We start from the raw sequence: 23,305 nt of genomic DNA, 5'->3' as shown, positions 1-23,305 counted from the left end.
TCAATATTTAAATATCTGCTTGACATGGGCGGGCCAGATTGAAAAGATTAACGGGCCCCATGTGGGCCCCGGGCCTTAATTTGTCCAGATCTGGTTTAATTTAACAGCAAAATCTACATATATTTTTTAGCAGTGCACGTAAAAGGAAAGTATTGCAATGTGTAATAACATCATCTGATACACTGATGGTGTTTGACATCCTCAGTCTGAGTCAAGTGGAAACATGTTTGACTCCCATGTTCAATTAAATGCCTTCAAAATAAATGAATGCCTTCAAAATGGTTCAATTCCCACCTTCTACCATCCTAGTCACATCCGTTGTGTCCTTGAGCAAGACACTTCACCCTTGCTCCTGATGGCTGCTGGTTAGCGCCTTGCATGGCAGCTCCCGCCATCAGTGTGTGAATGTGTGTGTGAATGGGTGAATGTGGAAATACTGTCAAAGCGCTTTGAGTACCTTGAAGGTAGAAAAGCGCTATACAAGTATAACCCATTTATCATTTATTATTTATTTATGCCTCATATAACGTACACTTATTCAGCCTGTTGGTCACTATTCTTTATTTATTTTAAATTGCCTTTCAAATGTCTATTCTTGGTGTTGGCTTTTATCAAGTACATTTCCCCCAAGAATGCGACTTATACTTCAGTGTGACTTATGTTTTTTTTCCTTCTTTATTATGCATTTTCGGCCGGTGCGACTTATACTCCGGTGCGCCTTATACTCCCGTGCGCCTTATACTCCGAAAAATACGGTAATTAAGAAAGATGAAATGCCTTGTTCACATACATTATTTCCAAGTTATCGGAGACCACATAAAATGATGTGGCGGGCCAGATGTAGCCTGCGGGCCTTGAGTTTGACACCTGTGCATTGGACTATAAAAGTGTTTTCTTTTTTTCCCCAAACATAACTCCAATAGACAGGTCCGGTGAATTTCTGCCTTCAAAATCCACTCGCCACAGGTGAAATCGTTTTTTGATGCTCTCCAAACGCAGACGTGATTGTGGAAATGATGTCAACGTGTCGGGGGGAAGCGGACAAGAATAGAATAAGGAACTGCATGTGTGTTAAGTACAAGAACATGAAAGGACACAAAAGCTTTAGTGTAAAACGGCTTTCTATAAACACCACTCTCTCCCATATATTATTACGCTTACAAAAATAAACCCTCCTCTATAACAATAATAATAATGCTATACTTTTTGTCTTTTTATTCTTTTGCAACGCTAAGTAGTACTTGGTAAGCTCTATTAGGAATATAAGTCCAGGCCGGGCTACCCCTTCTTCCCTTTTGTGGTTTGGAGTTTCAGTGTGTGACGTGCCATGATGGGAAGCTTGTTCGGGGCGGAAGTGTGCAAAGGAGATGTGTCGGCGTGTGTTAAGTAACGCAGTACAGGGAGTCCATGCAGATCGTGTGAGTCTTCTGCATCCAACAGTCTGCAGCTGTGGATCAACTCGTGATGGCGACAAACGCCATGGTCTATTTAAGTCATTACCATGTACAGACTCCAGGTTTGAGATAATGGCCGCTCCTTTGCGGTGTTTTTCTTTTTTGTCCAGAGCGCAGAAAGAGTCCAGAAATGTCAAATCACGTGACTCCAAAGAGTGTTCTGGTTCTGGAGCAGGTGAGTAGCTTTTTGAGGCCACTTTAAAGTCTGGTAATGTGGATGAAAGGCATCGGTGTTTCTGCATTTGTGTGCGGGCCAAATTAGGGATACCTCGTTCGAGTCTGCTGGTGTTGCTAGGTAGATTTGTGTCTAGGTTTGAGAGTCGTCACCTCTATACGATGTAGCTGGTCAGGTCGAGGAGGTACGAGGTCATGTCGATGATGTGGTCCAGTATGCCGTCCTTCTCCTGGTCGTTGGGCATCCCCCGCTCGCTCTTCTCGCACTGGGCGCCCGAGTACCCGCTCTTGCACAGGCACTTGTTGGGCTCCATGCACACGCCGCCATTGTGGCACACCGGTTCGCACTTGGCTGGAGGCGAAGACAAGACAAGGAAGTGGTGATGATGTGATTGTCTTAGAGAGTTTAAATATATAAAAGCAACAAAATATTACAATTTTTTCCAACGCTTAGGACACTGCAGCTTATAAAACGGTGCAGCTAATTTATGGATTTTTCTTCACTAACGGCCATAGTGTTAGAAAAAAAAATAGTTTTCAATACCGACAGAGACACTGAAAAGGTGTGTTATTGTTTGTGCTTTGGCGCCGTCTTTTGGACAAGTTTGCTCACTGCAGGTGCTGCGGGTTGAAAATGTACTTCCTGTTTTGTGCCTTGAACCGGAAGTATATCCCTTTTTTTCTACTATTCGCTTATAGCGTTTCTGCTCGAAAAGGATTCACTGCAAAAAGTCAGTGTTCAAAAACAAGAAAAAAAAAAAATACAAAATGAGTGCTATTTTATTTGAACTACGCAAAATTATCTGCCAATAGAACAAGAAAATTTGGCTTGTCAAGACTTTCCAAAACAAGTAAAATTAGCTAACCTCAATGAACCCAAAAATACCTTAAAATAAGTATATTCTCACTAATAACTGTACTACTATATGAGTACGTATTTTCTATTGTTTCATTGAAATTAAAACAGCAAAGTCCATTTGGCTGTCATCTGTTTTAATATGAGACACAATTGTGTCAAAGTCATGATTTTTTTTTTACATGCTTGAAATAAGAAATTATTACTTTAAAAAAGTAGTTTTATACTTGTGAGTGTTGATGACACAGCTTTGCAACAGTTGATATTCTAGTTTCAAGCATGTTTTACTCAATATAGGTCATAAAATCTCAGCAACAAGCTGTAATATCTTACTGAGATAATTTAGGACCAAAAACACTTAAAACAAGTAAAACACTCTAACATAAAATCTGCTTAGTGAGAAGAATTATCTTTTCAGACAGAAAATAAGCAAATATCACCCCTATTTGAGATATTTAATCTTACTTAGATTTCAGCTTTTGCAGTGTTCTTCCTTCATCACTTCAAGTTTTATGATACAACTAGAACAATTCATACTTATTAAAACGTCCCATGTGTTATGTTTGTAGCAGTGTTTTCATGCATATTTGTATGTGCTATTGTAATGTAATCAAGCTAGCGTTGATAGCATTAGCGAATATGCTAACAAGTTTACAAGCGTCTGTGTCAGTATTATTAACTTACAATGGCATTCTTTTTTAAATGTTTCAGTTTCGTAAATTCACCAAAACGTCACTGCGGAGTTATGACTTCTGTTTTGTCTAAACAGCCGTTTTACTGCAGTATTACAGGCACCCTTTGTAAACAATTAAGGTACCGTATTTTTCGGACTATAAGTTGCAGTATTTTTCATAGTTTGGCCGGGGGTGCGACTTATACTCAGGAGCGACTTATGTGTGAAATTATTAACACATTACCGTAAAATATCAAATAATATTATTTAGCTCATTCACGTAAGAGACTAGACGTATAAGATTTCATGGGATTTAGCGATTAGGAGTGACAGATTGTTTGGTAAACGTATAGCATGTTCTATATGTTATAGTTATTTGAATGACTCTTACCATAATATGTTACGTTAACATACCAGTTGGTTATTTATGCCTCATATAACGTACACTTATTCAGCCTGTTGTTCACTATTCTTTATTTATTTTAAATTGCCTTTCAAATGTCTATTCTTGGTGTTGGGTTTTATCAAATAAATTTCCCCCAAAAATGCGACTTATACTTCAGTGCGACTTATGTTTTTTTTCCTTCTTTATTATGCATTTTCGGCCGGTGCGACTTATACTCCGGAGCGACTTATAGTCCGAAAAATACGGTATGTAAATAAACATTTACAAAATCTTTCCTACTGGCTTATAGTCCGGTGCGGCTAATATATGGACAGATATTTATTTCTTCTAAAATGTGGTGAGTGCAGCTTAAACACAGGTACGCTGTATAGTCTGGAACGTACTGCAATTGAAATATATAATTAGTAGAGACAGTGACGTAGTGTTGGTTGACAACACTTGGTACATCAATGCGAATATACAGTTAGGTCCATAAATATTTGGACATTGACACAATTTTCAGTATTCCAGCTGTGTACAACACCACAATGGATTTGAAATGAAACAATCAAGATCTGCTTTAAGTGCAGACTTTGAGCTTTAATTTGAGGGTATTTACATCCAAATCAGGTGAACGGTGTAGGAATTACAACACATTTTATATGTGCCTTCCACTTTTTAAGGGACCAAAAGTAATTGGACAATTGGCTGCTTAGCTGTTCCATGGCCACGTTTGTGTTATTCCCTTGTTTTTTTTCCATTTATTTCATTTACGAAGAGCAGATAAAAGGCCTAGATGGCATTTCAAGTGTGGTATATTCATTTGGAATCTGGGGAGGTCATCTCTTAAGATGAAGTCCAAAGAGCTGTCACTATCAGTGAAGCAAGCCATCATTAGGCTGAAAAATCAAAACAAAGTCATCAGATAGATAGCAAAAACATTAGATGTGGCCAAATCAACTGTTTGGTACATTCTTAAAAAAGAGAGAACACACTGCTGAGCTCAGCAACACCAAAAGACCTGGAAGACCACGGAAAACAAGTGTGGTGGATGACAGAAAAATCCTTTCCCTTGTCAAGAAAAAGCCCTTCACAACAGTTGGCCAGATGAAGAAAAGTCTCCAGGAGGTAGGTGTATCTGTGTCCAAGTCAACAATTAAGAGACGACTTCTCCAGAGGAAATACAGAGGGTTCATCACAAGGTGTAAACCATCGGTGAGCCTCAAAAACAGGAAGGCCAGATTAGAGTTTGCCAAGAAACATCTAAAAGAACCTGTGTAGTTCTGGAACAACATCTTATGGACAGATGAGACCAAGATCAACTTGTAGCAGAATGATGGAAAGAGAAGAGTATGGAGGAGGGAAGGAACTGCTCAAGATCCAAAGCATACCACCTCATCAGTGAAGCATGGTGGTGGTAGTGGCATGCATGGCTGCCAGTGGAACTGGATCTCTTATATTTATTGATGATGTGACAGCTGACAGTAGCAGCAGAATGAATTCTGAAGTGTTTGGGGCAATATTATCTGCTCATATTCAGCCAAATGCTTCAAAACTCATTGGACGCCGGCGCTTCACAATGCAGATGGACAATGACCCCAAGCATACTGCGAAAGCAACCAAATAGTTTCTTTAAGGCAAAGAAGTGGAATGTCCTGCAATGGCCAAGTCAATCACCTGACCTGAATCCGATTGAGCATGCTTTTCCCTTGCTGAAGACAAAACTGAAGGGAAAATGCCCAAAGAACAAGCAGGAAGGGAAGACAGCTGCAGCAGAGGCCCGGCAAAGCATCACCAGGGACCAAACCCTGCGTCTGGTGATGTCTATGGCTTCCACACTTCAGGCTGTCATTGACTGCAAAGGATTTGCAACAAAGTATTACAAAATGACAATTTTATTTATGATTATATTAGTTTGTCCAATTACTTTTGGTCCCTTAAAAAGTGGAAGGCACTTATAAAATGTGTTGTAATTCCTACACCGTTCACCTGATTTGGATGTAAATACCCTCAAATTAAAGCTCAAAGTCTGCACTTAAAGCAGATCTTGATTGTTTCATTTCAAATCCATTGTGGTGTTGTACAGAGCTGGAATACTGAAAATTGTGTCAATGTCCAAATATTTATGGACCTAACTGTATACTGAAGCTTTTGGACCCATGAAAGACTCCCTACTACCGGTCGCTGTCTTTAATCAATTAGTGGAACCTAGATTTACGAACCCTTCTATTTGCAAACTTTTAGATCACACCAAATATGCCCTTGTGTGCAAACCGTGTCTCTGTATACGAACGCTTCATTAATTCATTTTGTGTCCCGCTAACTCCACGCGATGCCATTGAGTAAAGAGCAAAAAAAAAAAAAGTACTCTGGTTTGAGCTCAACATTTTGACTTTTTTAAAATCAACGGTTTTTGCTTGTGGGTGGCACTAATATCCGCTGTCTGATCGTGAACAACGTTAAATGATGACTACAAAATTCATGTAACTGTATTCATAATGTATCCCTTAAAGGGGAACTGCAATTTTTGGGGGGATTTTTGCCTATCATTCACAACCCTTATGTAAGGCAAGAACACATATGATCTTGTTTTCAATGCATTCTAACTCGTGAATAAACACTAGCAAAGGTCAACAAACAATGAAGATAATGAGATTCGCTATATTCCGCCTATTACGCGCTCTAAAAAAACATTGAAAAACCTCTATCAACGTATTATACACATGCTCTATATGTAATGTAGTAACAGACACATTCATATGAACATGTAATATTTATGTATTCATTTTAAGCATACGGTGACATATTAATTTCACAGATGCATCAAAGCGTTTGCTTTTCCCTTCAACAACAACACTACTAATGGCAGATTTTATGAGAAACAACAAAGACTACTTTGGGACAAATTATGATCCAAAAACGTATATTTTTGAGACTGAATACAAGGAGGATGGCCTACAAGTTTTAGAAGCTGTGTGCTGAACAGATCCAGCTTTAGTGAAACACTAAGCATTATGTAGCGGTATTGCTTAGTGCTGAACAAGAAATACAAACTACAAACATAATAAAACAATCCCTTACTGTACAAAGTATACTCTTACTGGGATGGCGACTGATGGAATGTTTATATCTTCCCGTTAAGATGAAGAAGTAATCATAACCCTCACACAAGTTAAAAAAAAAATTGTTGCAATTGAGCGTCTTTCCGTGTCTTTCTCACCATCTCCGGGTCTACGGTTGATGTCAAAGTTGACCAACTTCTCGGTTTATGGCAACAACCTTCTACTACACTGCAAAAACAGAAATCTAAGTAAGATGAAATATCTCAAATAAGAGTGATATTTGCTTATTTCCTGTCTGATAAGATCATTATTCTCACCAAGTAGATTTTATGTTAGAGTGATTTACTTGTTTTAAGTGTTTTGGCCCTAAATGATCTCAGTAAGATATTACAGCTTGTTGCTGAGATTTTATGCTTGAAACTAGAATATCAACTGATGCAAAGCTGTGTCATCAACACTCACAAGTATAAAGAATTTCTTACTTCAAGCCTGAAAAAAAAATCATGATGCTGAGCGCATATCATTATGTCAAGATAATGGCACTAGCATGTACTTCATTTAAGAATATTTTTCAACATATTGAGCAAAAAGGTCTCTTTTTTTTTCTACCAAGAAAAGTGCACTTGTTATTAGTGAGAATATACTTATTTTAAGGTATTTTTGGGTTCATTGATGTGAGCTAATTTTACTTGTTTTGGAAAGTCTTGACAAGCCGAATTTTTTTGTTGTATTGGCAGATAATTTTGCTTAGTTCAAATAAAATACCCCTCGTTTTTGTAATTTTTTTTCCTTGTTTTTGAACACTGACTTTTTGCAGTGTATATAAGTTATAATCTAGAATTTTAACTGTCACCAACTCAGTGGCGATGTAACAGCTCAGTATGTCAACATAGCAGCATATGCTAGTTAAGCTTTCTATGATTACGGCGCTGCCTAAAATAGTTTGTCTGCGTTAGCGCTTATAATGTTGCTATAAAATGGTTGATATTCAGGTCATGAGATGTAAATGAAGTATTGATTGCTGTTTTTTTGGAGGGCTTTATGGGCGGAATAGTATATTCCCCATTAGCTGCATTTTAAGCCTCCTCGTACTTGCCATATTTTACGAATGAGAATGCATAACAAAAAAAGGAAAACATATGTTCTTGTCTTACATAGGGATTGTGAATAACAGACAACATTAAAAAAAAATGCAGTTCCCCTTTAAGCGCATTTAACCCCTTTTTAATACATAAAACTTTTGTCCTGTAGGTCGTGGTAATGTCTGTTGATTTTTGTATAAAAATGTGTCAAAACAAGCCCCCAAAGACCCTCACCGATGCGGCAGAAAGGCCCCTCCCATCCGAGGCTGCAGCAGCACTTGCCGGTGGGAGTGCAATGTCCGTTCTTGCAGTGCCGGGAACAAGCTGTCATCAGCAGCTCTGGAGGCTCCACCTGACGCTGGCACTCCTTGGGGGCAAGGGGCCTGGAACAGTGAGAAGGGGGAGGAAAAGTCAATTTGTGTGTAGAAAAGTGACAGCAGAACATTTCCAAGTTGCTTTTAGGAGTGTAAAAATATGCAAATATGGATTTGAAACATCCCAGCCCATTACAATATTATCAAGGATAGAAGGATTAATTTAGAAACTATTAATGTGTGTGTCAACATGTTGTACGTAACAACATGTACCAGTGGGTGGACTATTAAAGCTTAATCTTCTATGATAACTATACAGTACGTTGTAGTTGCCTGCGGGCAACCTTTAGAGTTTTCAGTCTGTTTCAGCGGGATGCAACACCCACAAAGCAACCAGATTCAGGTTTTGTGCAAATGTCTAGGGATAGAAAAGTACCCCTACCCACAAAAAGCAAAGTATGGGGCAAAAAATAAATACTTGACCCACACTGCAAAAACTGAAATCTAAGTAAGATGAAATATCTCAAATAAGGGTGATATTTGCTTATTTTCTGTCTGATAAGATAATTCTTCTCACTAAGCAGATTTTATGTTAGAGTGTTTTACTTGTTTTAAGTGTTTTGGTCCTAAATGATCTCAGTAAGATATTACAGCTTGTTGCTGAGATTTGATGAGCTATATTGAGTAAAACATGCTTGAAACTAGAATATCAACTGTTGCAAAGCTGTGTCATCAACACTCACAAGTATAAAACTGCTTTTTTAAAGTAATAATTTCTTACTTCAAGCATGAAAAAAAAAATTCATGACTTTGACACAATTGTGTCTCATAATTAAAACAGATGACAGCCAAATGGACTTTGCTGTTTTATTTTCAATGAAACAATAGAAAATACATACTCATATAGTAGTACAGTTGTTATTAGTGAGAAAATACTTATTTTAAGGTATTTTTGGGTTCATCGAGGTTAGCTAATTTTACTTGTTTTGGAATGTCTTGACAAGCCACATTTTCTTGTTCTATTAGCAGATCATTTTGCTTAATTCAAATAAAATACCCCTAGTTTTTGTATTTTTTTCCTAGTTTTTGAACACTGACTTTTTGCAGTGCAACACATGCTGGCCCAACATGGTTATTCAATACGCAAGTTGCCACCTCATCACAGGGCCAACACAGATAGACAGACAACATTCACACTCACATTCACACACTAGGGCCAATTTAGTGTTGCCAATCAACCTATCCCCAGGTGCATGTCTTTGGAGGTGGGAGGAAGCCGGAGTACCCGGAGGGAACCCACGCAGTCACGGGGAGAACATGCAAACTCCACACAGAAAGATCCCGAGCCTGGGATTGAACCCCAGACTACTCAGCACCTTCGTATTGTGAGGCAGACGCACTAATCCCTCTCCCACCGTGCTGCCCTGTGTGTGTCAAAGTCATGATTTTTTTTTTCATGCTTGAAATAAGAAATGATTACTTTAAAAGAGTAGTTTTATACTTGTGAGTGTTGATGACACAGCTTTGCAACAGTTGATATTCTAGTTTCAAGCATGTTTTACTCAATATAGCTCATCAAATCTCAGCAACAAGCTGTAATATCTTACTGAGATCATTTAGGACCAAAACCCTTAAAACATGCAAAACACTAACATAAAATCTGCTTAGTGAGAAGAATTATCTTATCAGACAGAAAATAAGCAAATATCACCCTTATTTGAGATATTTCATCTTACTTAGATTTCAGTTTTTGCAGTGCGGCGCGTCAGTGGTTATAGATTTATCTTTATCGTTAGTTTTTAAGCCAAATTGCGTCCAGTCTTCCGCTTCTGTTTCCACGCTGTCAGTGCTCTGTGTGTGTGTTGATTCACATACGCCTCGGCTCATAAAAAAAACTATCTGTATTTTTCTAAGGCAGTATAGTACCTTTTTTAATTGATCAGTACCGCGGTACTTTATTATTACCGGTATGCCGTACGACACTATTTATTATTGATATACGCTGATCAGCCTGGCAGGGTCATCTCTATGACCTTATACTCTAACTACATAAGAAATCTAAGCCTGTATCGGTTCGCCAGCTCAATCAGCTATAAATTGTCACTTGTATCCTGCAAAGCCGCCACATCACGGAATCCTAATAGAGGAATAAAAAGAGCATTAAAACGCGGGGGGCGGCTTCAAATGTAAACCAGACCAACCACACATCCAACATCCCAGCAGCACATGGTCGAGAGCCCCGGGAATAAAAATAAAAAATAAAAGCGCAAGGACATGTTGTGATCATTCCGTATTAGGACAAAACACCCAGACACGCACATCAGCAAAATAATTATTCCATATCACGCGCTGGTGTCAATCTGGAAGTAATACGCCAAAGTGCATAATCAAGTTCAAATGTGAAGCAGTTGTCAGCGCCTGCTCGCCACACACGTTAGTCTGCGTGTGCAACATGAAGAAGAAAGAAAACACGGATTCATTGTTTTTAAAGGCTAATGAGACACCACCGGGTGGAAGGGGTCGGGTGGGGGCAATGCGAATGCCCAAGAATGGTAACTGGACTCTTGCGAACTGATGCTGGTATCAGGAGGCCAGGGTGGTGACGTCAGTGTGTGTGAGAGTGTATGAATTGTGGTCAGTAATGTTCGCAAGAAGAGGCGTCATCAATCACGACTGGGGGTAGGGGCAGAGCAAATGGTCACTCTGCAGCAGTCGAAACGAGACGTCGAGAAAGGATTTAGGACCTTACGCCCAGAGAGATCCTGTTGTAGATTACAGCTGGCGCCAGCGTTTATTTTAATTTACCTAAAGCACTTGAAAAAAAAAATCACCAAAGTATTTCGGTAGACGGTCTCTTGCTCTTGGATGGAATGTGACATTTTGTGTGCTAACAATTTATTTGACAAGAAAGGCTCTGAAAGATGAACTAAGGGCAGTGATAAAACAAAGACTTGGGATAAAATATCAATATGTTGGATTGTTGTTCCCAGTGGTGCAGTTTCAACATAGCTATGTTCTATTACCCTCCATGTACTGTCAACACTGTGTAACGACCATTGCAAACTTTTATATTGCATCGTTAGTTCAAACGATTTAACGACTGCTGTGCTACTTGTTACTCCGTTCATTTTGTTTTGACAAGGAGCGTAGTCATAACACTTTAAGCATAGGGTGGCTCGTCATGATTTATTTTTACAAATACTTCTCGACTTGGTTAATAAAAGTTAGTCAATGTTTTGATGTGATAAATGACAATCACTCAGTCCGCCCACCCCTGTTTGCACTCAAGAGCTTTGGCTTAGCTGTCAGCATTGCGTTCTAGTATCCTCCGACAGTGTGTAGTGTAGCGTGTGTAGCTATTCATTTCCCTGTAGTCCTCCAGTAATAATGATATGTTAAATGCAACAAAATGCAACACGGAACGACACAGGAAGTCCTTCATACTGACAGCCATCAGACTGTATAATGCATATGTTCCTTTTGACTGTACATGTACTGTAAATGTATAATGTATTTATATTAATCACATGTGAATAATGCTGTATAATAGACTGTATTTATGGTATTCACATGTGAATAATGCTGTGTAATAGAATGTATTTATATTATTCTCATGTGAATAATGCTGTATAATAGACTGTAATTATATTATTCGCATGTGAATAATGCTGTATAATAGACTGTGTTTATGGTATTCACATGTGAATAATGCTGTATAATAGACTGTATTTATATAATTCACATGTGAATAATGCTGTATAATAGACTGTATTTATATTATTCACATGTGAATAATGCTGTATAATAGACTATACTATTCACATGTGAATAATGCTGTATAATAGACTATTTATATTATTCACATGTAAAAAATACCTAAGTGTTTATTGTCTATTGTGAGCGAACCGTGGTGCTGAATTTCCCCTAGGGATCAATAAAGTACTTTCTATTCTATTCTATTTTATTCTATTAAAGAAACTGTTTATTTCCAGCCATGAAGGCGAGAATTTGTGGTTTAGGAGCTGCACTGTGGAGGGACATTAATGGCTCACTATCGAGGATGCTACTTGTCTTGAGGACGCCATAGTTTGCGTGTTGCTGTCAGATGTGCGGGACACAGCTAGAATGTGTCACCATCATACATTATCGACGTCCCACTGGGGTGAGTTTTTCCTTGCCCTTATGTGGGCTTTGTACCGAGGATGTCGTTGTGGCTTGTGCAGCCCTTTGAGACACTTGTGATTTAGGGCTATATAAATAAACATTGATTGATTGATTGATTGATTATCACAATATCACAATAGTATTAAAAGGTATATCGGCTGCCAAATTTGTCTCACTTACAGGGTTTCCCCCAGTTTGCCAAGGAACCTGTGGTGGTGTGGCTCAAGGCGTGGTCATCAAGGCATCATCGTATAATTTGCATAATCTGCTAGGATGCATATATTTTTGTTTAAAAATGATTTTAAAAATGTATACATATATTAAGAACATATATGTGTTTTTTAATCATTAATATATATATATATTTTGTATTGTATGGTTTTGCTCTCTTTTTCAATTGTTGCTGCTTATTGTACAATGTACTTTGTTGAAAATGTTTCAAGTTTCTAGAGACTTTTAGTGACTTTTCTTTATGAAAAACGCCTAGCCACAAATCTAGCATCTTTTTCTGGTGTTATTGAAGACTATACTTGTGTTTAGAAACTATTTCCATCGCTCCATGTGCCCGACAAACAGCGAGCCTTTACTGTCCCAAAACGTTCACTGTCGTCAGACTTTCTTCGCTCTGCTGCGAGCCTTCTCTCATTAACAGCCGTCACGTCCACTTAATATTTGCCCATTTTGTAGAAAGCTTTCCGCGGGTATATATCGGCTATATTAAAGTACATCCACATCGCAGACATGCTGCATAGGCTCCAGACAACCCTGTGCGAATTGCTTACATCATCATAACAATCAAATTTGGCAATGCTGTTCTGGTGATCAAAGTATTGTTTCGGCGGCCGAATTTTCGGTGCTTTACAAGTAGAGATGTCCGATAATATCCGATAAATACTTTAAAATGTAATATCGGAAATTATCGGTATCAAACAGCAAAATGTATGACTTTTTAAAACGCCGCTGTACGGAGTGGTACACGGACGTAGGGAGAAGTACAGAGCACCATAAACCTTAAAGGCAATGCCTTTGCGTGCCGGCCCAATCACATAATATGTACGGCTTTTCACACACACACGTGAATGCAACGCATACTTGGTCAACAGCCATACAGGTTACTCTGAGGGTGGCCGTATAAACAACTTTAACACTGTTACAAATATACGCCACACTGTGAACCCACACCAAACAAGAATGACAAACACATTTAGGGAGAAATCCGCACCGTAACACAGCATAAACACAACAGAACAAATACCCAGAACCCCTTGCAGCACTAACTCTTCCGGGACGCTACAATATACACCCCCCCCCCCCCCCCCCCAACCTCCTCATGCTCATGCATGTCCCAAATTCCAAGCTGCTGTTTTGAGGAATATTAAAACAAATAATGCACTTTGTGACTTCAATAATAAATATGGCAGTGCCATGTTGGCATTTTTTTCCATAACTTGAGTTGATTTATTTTGGAAAACCTTGTTACATTGTTTAATGCATCCAGCGGGGCATCACAACAAAATTAGGCATAATAATGTGTTAATTCCACGACTGTATATATCGGTATCAGTTGATATCGGAATCGGTAATTAAGAGTTGGACAATATCGGAATATCGGCAAAAAAGCCATTATCGGACATCTCTATTTACAAGCCAATAGTGCGCAAATAATTGGCTATATACTGTATATCAATTCACACTGTGATCCCCTATTTGTGCGTTGATGTTCATTTTCTCATGTATGTGAACACACCACGCCTGAAGTGAAGGGAGAATGACCAAGTGTTATTGTGTGTCTGCACGGAGACAGACGAGAATACGCGTTGGGATTCGGCCGGTTATTAGCAGATTTGGTAATAAAAGTTCAAAAGAATGGCGGATATTTTGTGACTTCTTTTGGAGGCTACAAAGGATTATATTACTTTAATCTCTTTTCACATAGGGGGAGGGCGTGGCTTGGTTGGTAGAGCGGCCGTGCCAGCAACCTGAGGGTTGCCATGGACTCCCTGGTTGCATGGCAGCTCCCGCCATCAGTGTGGATGTGTGTGTGAATGGGTGAACGTGGAAGCACGTACCTTGAAGGTAGAAAAGCGCTATACAAGTATAACCCTTTAATAATTACATTAAGGAGAAACCCTGACTTATGTTGTGTAAATTGTGCAACCCTACTGATAATTAAATATGCAATTTTTGAACCAGTTGGCTAAATTTGCAGGAAATATTTGAATAGTGAGGACTTACTTTGTCGCTTCTATCTGTTTGTGTTCTGAAACACCATGCTGCTTTAACATTTGTTAAAATGAACACACAATGTGAAAAGCTTCATTTTAGAACCGGGGAGATGTATTCGACTTAATCAACATTATTGAGGATTCAAATACGTCAAAGTCATGCGCCATATGTTGAAATGGCTTTTCGCAACAACACAACAGCACAACTGCACTGCAAGAGCACTTAAAAAGGCAGCATCAACTACGATTCTCCAGTGAAACGGATTTATAAGTACCGTATTTTTTGGACTATAAGTCGCAGTTTTTTTCATAGTTTGGCCGGGGGTGCGACTTATACTCAGGAGCGACTTATGTGTGAAATTATTAACACATTAGCGTAAAATATCAAATAATATTATTTATCTCATTCACGTAAGAGACTAGACGTATAAGATTTCATGGGATTTAGCGATTAGGAGTGACAGATTGTTTGGTAAACGTATAGCATGTTCTATATGTTATAGTTATTTGAATGACTCTTACCATAATATGTTATGTTAACATACCAGTTGGTTATTTATGCCTCATAAAACGTACACTTATTCAGCCTGTTGTTCACTATTCTTTATTTATTTTAAATTGCCTTTCAAATGTCTATTCTTGGTGTTGGCTTTTATCAAATTAATTTCCCCAAAAAATGCGACTTATACTCCAGTGCGACTTATATATGTTTTTTTCCTTCTTTAGTATACATTTTTGGCCGGTGCGACTTATACTCGGGAGCGACTTATACTCCGAAAAATACGGTAATTTATATCAGAATCGCGATTGAACAACAGGCATTTACAGTTTGTGCGTACAAGAACATCTTAAGTGTATTTTGAGGAATTCCTCTGTAAAATCTATTGCAACACTACACAAAAAATGTTTTGAATACAAAAGAAAATGGAAAAAACAAACAAACAAAAGTAAATTAAAAACACAGATTAATCGAAAAAAGGAAAATAATTGATTCAAGAATTATTTGTTTGGTGCAGCCCGACTACATTTACAACTATAAATCTTTCCAGTAACTCGTCATTTGTGCTGTTTTTCTTAAATCTTTTTTTTTGTCTTCCTGAATTGAACATATATTCCAGGGGTATTCAATTACATTTGAGTAAGGTCCGTATTGCTTTAAATTACTTCAAAACAGACAAGCCCACATGAATATCATATGTAATGAACATCTCCCTACAGCTTAAATAGTATTTATTTTAACACAATGAACTTGGCACCTACATTGAAAACTGGAACAAATGTCTTGTCAGTAATAAAAATGCATCTTACAAATTGTTGTTAAAAAATAAAAAAGGCAAAAGCTGTGCGTTGTCTGTTGCATTGGTACACTCATCCATGGCTCAGGATACACATGCAACAAAATGAATTGCTGTGTCAAGCTGCAACAACAATACATATTCTGTTAAAGTTTCTGATTTTCTTGTTATTGTTATTGCTGACATTGGGATTTGTTTGATTTTGTCACACAATTCTTCAAATAACGTTTCAGCAGAAGCATTCAAGCTCTCTTTCACAATTCTCCCATCACTGAAAGATATGTTATGCTTCCAAATCTGTACGATTCTGAGTGAACACTCATTTGTACATTGCTGTCTCAAAAGGTTTGTGTCGGTTCTCATAATGGAACTTCACGTTCCCATTTTTGATAAATGCTACAATTTACCAGCATATGAGACACAGAGGTTTAAAACTAGATACTGGAAGAATAGGCATACTGTATATTGATCCGTCCGTCCCTGTGTAAATGTTTGGTTTTCTGCATCAACTTTTCTTACTTTTGAGCAAGACGCGGTCCTTTCATTCACTTACCATTGACTTATTCGTAGATAAACAAACGCCTTCATTGGCTCATTTTGAGTGACATCACTGACATCACACCCTTACATAACCGTAATAATTGAAAGATTGCGCCTACAATCTTTGCGAGCATTAATATTATTATATTATATTTTTCATTGACTTTGGTCATTGGTCCGGAAATGGCAGGCTCGTGGTTTGGATGCCAAGGTCCGCCATTTTTTGATGGCTGATATTAGCTATCAAACAATTATTATTACGGATGCCACAATAAACGGTTTATATAACCCTGATTATAGTGCAGTTTCAAAACATTATCGTATGAACGTTGTTTACCGTTATATCACGATTAGCGTTTACAAGTCCGATGGGTAATCAAAAGGTTAGCCAATAGCACAACAAACGTCAGAGTAACGTGTTACTATGCACCATCATTTATTATCCTGCAACAAAGAAAGGCAGAAAGAAAAAAAATTACTCTAATTGAGATTGTTTTGCGCCTATACATCAATTTGAACAATATCGTGATAAGATTGATAACCGTGGTAATTTTGGTCACAATAACCATTGTATGGACTGTTCATTTTGTCTTTAATTGTTAAGGAGATATAATGGGAGGTGTATTGTGATATGTAAACACAATGCTTGACATGCAAGAAGACTGTCTCCATATGTATCTGCGATATTGTGGATGCATTGTCACATAATTGCGTTGACAAAACGCTGCGCTAATACTGTACACCGTGTGGGCCAATTGCTACCCTAAGACAAAAACTGCACTCTTAAAATTTGCTTTCAGTTTTGGAGGATGGAGGGTGGAGGCGGAGTAGATTCCCATGCTCCCATCAGCACCCAACTCCAGACTCCGTCCCTCAGACTGGCTTTTGTCGTTGCAGTGGTTTTTAAAAGAGGGGAAGGGAAGCCAATCGGTAAAGAGAGCGAAAAATAGCGAGAGTCCCTGGAGAATTGTGTGGGTTGAAGAAGGGGGTGGTAGTGGTGGTCTGTGGCTAACACTGTTAATAGCAGGCAAGGGTCAGCAGCGCAACTAAACAGTCTGTACAACTGCCAGGGTGGCTGTGAAAACAGCACCTGCTGGTAGCACCACTTGACAAAGGCAGCTGGGTCAACAGCCACTGTGGGAATTTATCAACTTTGGGAGGGGTGGTGCTGGATGTGTGCGAGCCAGGGGAGTGGGAGAAGGGGGTTACGGTGTACGCACATGAGCTAGTAACACGAACATGGAACTGGATGATGATGATGCTGGTGAGGAGGGTCAGATAGATGAAATGCTGATTTAGATAGAATAGGAAGGCTATGATACTGATTTGATACTGATACTGGCGTGTGTTTGGCTTGATTGACACGAGGTGTATGTGAGAAAAGCGCAGTGAAGTGGTGTATATTGTGCAACCCCAACAATAGCTTAATCAAACGTCCCCGTGTGGTCTCTTTTGGCGTTTTGTCATCGGACGACCATTGTTAGGGGCCCGTCTTTTGTAGCTTCATTCCTTATTTTAATTGTGCAAGAAATTTACTGTGTATTGTAGGAGACGAGCCATTCATGCTGGACTGACGAGCAGCTTTGTCAAGGCGAGGACCAACAGCGGAGATGGAGAAAGATTTAGGAGGGACAGGAAAATAAAAGGGCTTTTGCTTTTTCTTGCTACACCATGCTGGGAGCTAGCATATCGCACGCTCACACAGGCCCACAGATGTGCATGTTCGCATGTGCCCCACCACCCACACAGAGTAGTGTATATCTGTACAGAGCAAACACAGGCACTTAGATAAATACATACTGTATGTATAAACAACAAGCTTTAGTTTCTTTCCCATGCAAACCCTTAAAATATACCACTTTCTTTCTTCAAAACTACCAAAACTCTCAAACTGAACTGGTACATATAAAGTGTCTCATACGAACTGTAAAACCAATTGAGCTTTTAAATCTGCCTTAGTGCTCTAGTTCAGTGTCTATGGTCTAAATCAGATGGTTTGTAAAATGTTTTGTTCTATTACTTAAAATAAATTGAGAACTTCAACAATAATCTGTAAAATCTAGCATTGCTCCCAGACAACACGCCAAGAGCCTAGATGCTAAATGGTATTCAACACTCTTACCTATTATCTATTCAAAGTAACATACAATATCCAGAGCAGTGTTCTATTTTATGCCACTTTCTCTTTTCACAACCACTAAAACTCTCAAGCTGAAGTGGTACATACAAAGTGTGTTATACTAACCGTAAAACCAATCGAGCAAACCAATTTTTGGGCATCGGGCATCGATGGGAACCGGGACTAAGATTCCAATTCTCCCAGAATCGTTAAAATTTTGATTCCTAATTTTGATGCCCGACCAGAAGAAATAGCCGCCGAATAACAACCGCAAAGAAGAAATAGCCACCGCCAGTTATTTTGAAAAGGTACATTTTTGTCTAGTTAATGAAAGGGATGTTTATTTAAAAAAGAACTCTGTTTAGCACCGAAATTTTAACCACGCAAACCTTTATGTTGACCATGCCTATCGAGAACCGGAACCGAAACGTAAAGTCGGAATCATTAAAAACCCTAGTCATAGAGCTATAGTTCAGTGTCTACGGTCTAAATCAGTTGCTTTGTAAAATTGGTCGATTTTCGGCTGTTTTTTTCTGTTACTAAAGATAAATTGGGAACTTTAACAACAATCTGGGAAATCGATCAATAAAAGATGTCTCATCAACAGCCTACAGTATAAGCTAAATCGAATTCCACACTCAATCAGCCATTTGTACGCTACTTCAAAATGCAGTTTAGGGTCAAGCCTAATTTGTCGGACAACAACCGAACAACACCAGAGTTGGGGTTTATCAGACTGTTCAATCTGCCCTCCACCCAATTTCGATTACTGCATTCACACTTGACTAAACGAACCCCACCAACAAAGGAAGTGACCGAAAGTTTGATTAAACCAGTTTAAAGGGTGCTCGTGTGAAAACGCTCTAAAAATGCCTAATTAAATGGTTTTGTATCCTCTAGTCTGTATAATTAAATAATAGATTAGTTAAATTGTAGCAAATGCAGATAAAAAAATTGTTTTTACTGCAGCAAGTCTACAAGATTGAGTTTCAATTACAATAATATGAGTCAGTATAGGTCACCTCATACATTTGATTTATATGTTTTCTGGGTTCTTGTCATGCCCAATTAAGACATACCTAATGCAGTTTTGGGGTTTGGAATTGCGGACAAAAGCGCTGAGTTTTCATAAGTAGTATGACAAAAGACTGATGGATTTATGGGTATGTAGATGTGTAGGTAATCGGAACAGAAGGTCATCATAAGAATGTGATTATTTCAGTCACACTGTGAAACCACCAACCACCAACCGCTTTGCTGTTTGTCTCTCGGTTTCACAACCCCACACACTCAGCAGGTTTCAATGCATGGTGGCCTATTTATTATTGGAGGCGCACTTCAACTGACAAACAAATACCTCAAAATGAAGTCATCTGGCCAAGACATGTTTACACAAACACGGCTGAAGGATTTTATAGCTAATGCTTCCCTGCGGGCCCTTTTTAGCGCCTCTTCCTATTGGTTCCTCGTATTCCCCTCAGAATTTAAAACCTCATCAAAAACACAGTGCGGATGCGACACTAAAACTTTAGCCTCTGACCTGCTCGTAAGGAGATCCCAATAACCAAGCCTGACTGTATCGGGAGTCAAGACTCCTACGCCACAGACTCTGCAGACTAAACAAGTCCAGTTGACGGTGGAAAGAATTGTTCTGACGGAGGGAGAAATGCATCCAGCGCTTACGCCAGAAAACATAAATACGGAGCAAGTCATCGGGGCCCCTTTAAAACATCTGCGGCGTAATTAATTGCGCTAACGCCTGGGTGGCACTGTCGTCAACCGCGACTGATCAGCTGCATACATATTTCAAGTGTGATTCCCAGTCTGCTGTTCTATTTAATCTGTCTCTCTTAATTTACCAGGCAATATTTCATCTCAGGCATTTTCTTATGCGTTAGGCATTTTGACTGTTTTAAGTTAAAACCTGACCCGTTCACTGACAACTCGCAGCAATGACTAAAACCCACCGGGATAAAAAAAAAACTTTTCATACATCTTTCAAAAAATACTCAGAATGACTATGATTTAAAACTTTAGAAATGTGTGGACATAGATTATCGTCTAAAGTGTTAAGGAGCGCTGTCAATACTTCATTCGATACACATGTACGAACAGTATAAACATCACCTGACTATTAAATTGCACCACTCAAAGCCATGTTAATGCAATGATATGTGCTCAAATAGTCTTCCAGTCAGAAATGATCAGTTAATAAACACTTGAACTCATAATATGGTCATGATATGAATAATTTGGGACTTTACTGTACACTTTTCCCCATACATTCATTTATTTGTGGTAGCCCACCACAGACAATTTTGAACTGCAGCTAAATTGTTCAGAATTTTTGTATTGTACTGTATTTCAGATACTAAAGTAATATACTGTGTACACCTGACAATGTACAATTAAAGTTGATCTGATGACCGTGTGTTCTCTGACCGGAACCCCAAAGTGAGGGAGGGTGGGCTTAGCGCCACAGTGTATATTGTATACATATATGTGCATGTGTTTGTGCATGTGCTGAAATAAAATAAGTGTCAATGTAGCCGGGCCGGACAACAGGTGCCTTGGTGTTTTTCCTTACTCTCAGCAAAATAAAACCTGCTGTCAAATGCTCTGAAAATAACCAGCGCGCTGTAATTTGCCAGCGAGAATCCAGCCAGCTCCGCATTGTTGCCGTTAGCAATACCTGACACTAACATAGTGAAATGCAACGCTCGCTCTCCTGTTACAGGCACTCGCATTTGCTTTGGCCCAGGCAGGTGGGCTGTGTGACGAGAGGCTGGCCCATGGGAGTGAAAGGAAAACTGGAAGTGGCGAGGATTTAGGAGACGTGTGATTAAGTGCAGCTTTACGGGTTGCGTCAGCGTCAGTCGCCGGATCGTGTCTCCATCAGTCATTTTATAGGGTACGCTTCTACTATGGCAGCTTCGCCTCTAATTCTGCCTATTCAAAGATATTTAACCACACTTAGGATCCAAGTGCTTAAGTCAGCAAAAATACAAACATATGATAGCTGAAACCATCATCCTGCGGAATGTCAGCAAATCCTGTGAGCGTCTAAGTGTTTTACTTGTTCTTTGGCTTTTTGTAATATCACCACAGAAGAGTGTAAACAGTGGAATGATAAATTACTAGAAATTGAACCTCCTGCGTGACAGGAGGAAGAGTCTGGCTGCTCAGTACAATAGGAGCAATATAATAATCAATCACATACACAAACACATGCTACCAAGCCAATACTGATGTAAAAATCATTGTGAATTACAGCAACACCTAAAAAGATGCTACGAGGTGACAGCCTCACTCATTTAGACGTTTTTTCAAAGTGTAAGTAGTTTTTTCTTCTTCTTTCAGTGTTATTTACATATTTAATGTTAGTTAGACATCTTCGAACGCCACTTTAAAGAGGTAAAATAATCCTTGTGATCTACATAACATGTAATGGTGGTTTGTTGGTCAACATTTTGCATGGATTATGTTTTACAGACCGTTTGTCAAGCTGCTTTCTGACCGCCTCTTCAGGATGCTCCGATTTGTGGGCGGTCTTGTTTACTGCCGACTTTGTTGTAGTTTTTAGCGCTTCCATAGCGAGTCTACTGACAGATATAAGTTCGAACTATATGGTATTTTGTAGGGCTGTGAATCTTTGGGTGTCCCACGATTCGATTCAATATTGATTCTTGGGGTCACGATACGATTCAAAATCGATTTTTTTCGATTCAACGTGATTCTCGATTCAAAAACGATATTTTCCCAATTCAAAACGATTCTCTGTTCATTCAATACGTAGGATTTCAGCAGGATCTACCCCAGTCTGCTGACATGCAAGCAGAGTAGTAGATTTTCGTAAAAAGCTTTTATAATTGTAAAGGACAATGTTTTATCAACTGATTGCAATAATGTAAATTTGTTTTAACTATTAAATGAACCAAACATATAACTTCTTATATCTTTGTGAAATATATTGGACACATTTTTATGTTTTATAAATGTCTAATGATAATGTCAATGAGGGGTTTTTAATCACTGCTATGTTGAAATTGTTACTAATATTGATACTGTTGTTGATAATATTCATTTTTGTTTCACTACTTTTGGTTTGTTCTGTGTCATGTTTGTGTCTCCTCTCAATTGCTGTTTATTGCTGTTCTGAGTGTTGCTGGGTCGAGTTTGGTTTTGGAATTGGATTGCATTGTTATGGTATTGCTGTGTATTGTTTTTTTGGATTGATTAATTAAAAAAAAAAAAATTAAAATTAAAAAAAAAAAAAAAATCTATTTTTTAAAAATGAGAATCGATTCTGAATCGCACAACGTGAGAATCACGATTCGAATTAGAATCGATTTTTTCCCACACCCCTACTATTTTGTATTAGAAATGGCAACAGCGGTGGATGCATGTATGAGCCAGTCTGCCCCACAACAAGATAGCGAAAAAGAAGGAGCTTTTTGACTAGAGTGCGGATTACAATGGCGTACGCGTGCAAGGCACTCACAATTACACAAAAACAGGTACCAATAGGTAAGAAAAGTAGATTTATCAAAAGAGGGCCCCTTTAAGCAATATACAGTTCATAATATTTTATGAGCTTATGAAATTATCTCCTAAGGCATACCTGGGCAAATTAAGGCATGCGGCCCGTTTAAGCTTTTCAATGTGACCCGCCAGACATTCCCAAATAATTTTTTTAGATCATTAAGATGGAAAGTGTAGCTGCCAATATGATGTGCAGAGAAGTTTTCAAATTACCGTAAGTCTTGAACTATACAAAGTATTTCAATGGTTGGAATCTGCGCTTTTGCATTATATACTAGTTACTATGGTAATGTAATTAGTTACTATGGTAATCTAATTTGTTACCATGGTAATCTAATTAGTTATTATGGTAATGTAATTAGTTACTATGGTAATCTAAGTCACAGCAGCTCAGACGAGGCACCAAGCAGTGTGGGTGGG

At 38.6% G+C, this 23,305-nt stretch overlaps 1 protein-coding gene across 2 annotated transcripts in view; it reads right to left on the bottom strand.

Annotated features, from left to right (window-relative positions):
• Positions 1-714: 714 nt before the first annotated feature.
• hhip (hedgehog interacting protein) overlaps positions 715-23,305 on the bottom strand; it is an 81,173-nt gene continuing 58,582 nt past the window's right edge. For both annotated transcript variants that reach the window (XM_061922957.1, XM_061922958.1), the window contains exons 12-13: positions 7,921-8,069; positions 715-1,980 (exon numbers count right to left, since the gene is read on the bottom strand). In XM_061922957.1, coding sequence (XP_061778941.1) covers positions 1,784-1,980; positions 7,921-8,069 — 346 coding nt within the window. In that variant the 3' untranslated portion in view covers positions 715-1,783. The remainder of the gene's footprint in view (positions 1,981-7,920; positions 8,070-23,305) is intronic.

This window comes from Nerophis lumbriciformis, linkage group LG27 (genome assembly GCF_033978685.3).
Source record: "Nerophis lumbriciformis linkage group LG27, RoL_Nlum_v2.1, whole genome shotgun sequence".
NCBI lineage: Eukaryota > Metazoa > Chordata > Actinopteri > Syngnathiformes > Syngnathidae > Nerophis > Nerophis lumbriciformis.
This window is presented reverse-complemented; position numbering and strand designations above follow the sequence as displayed.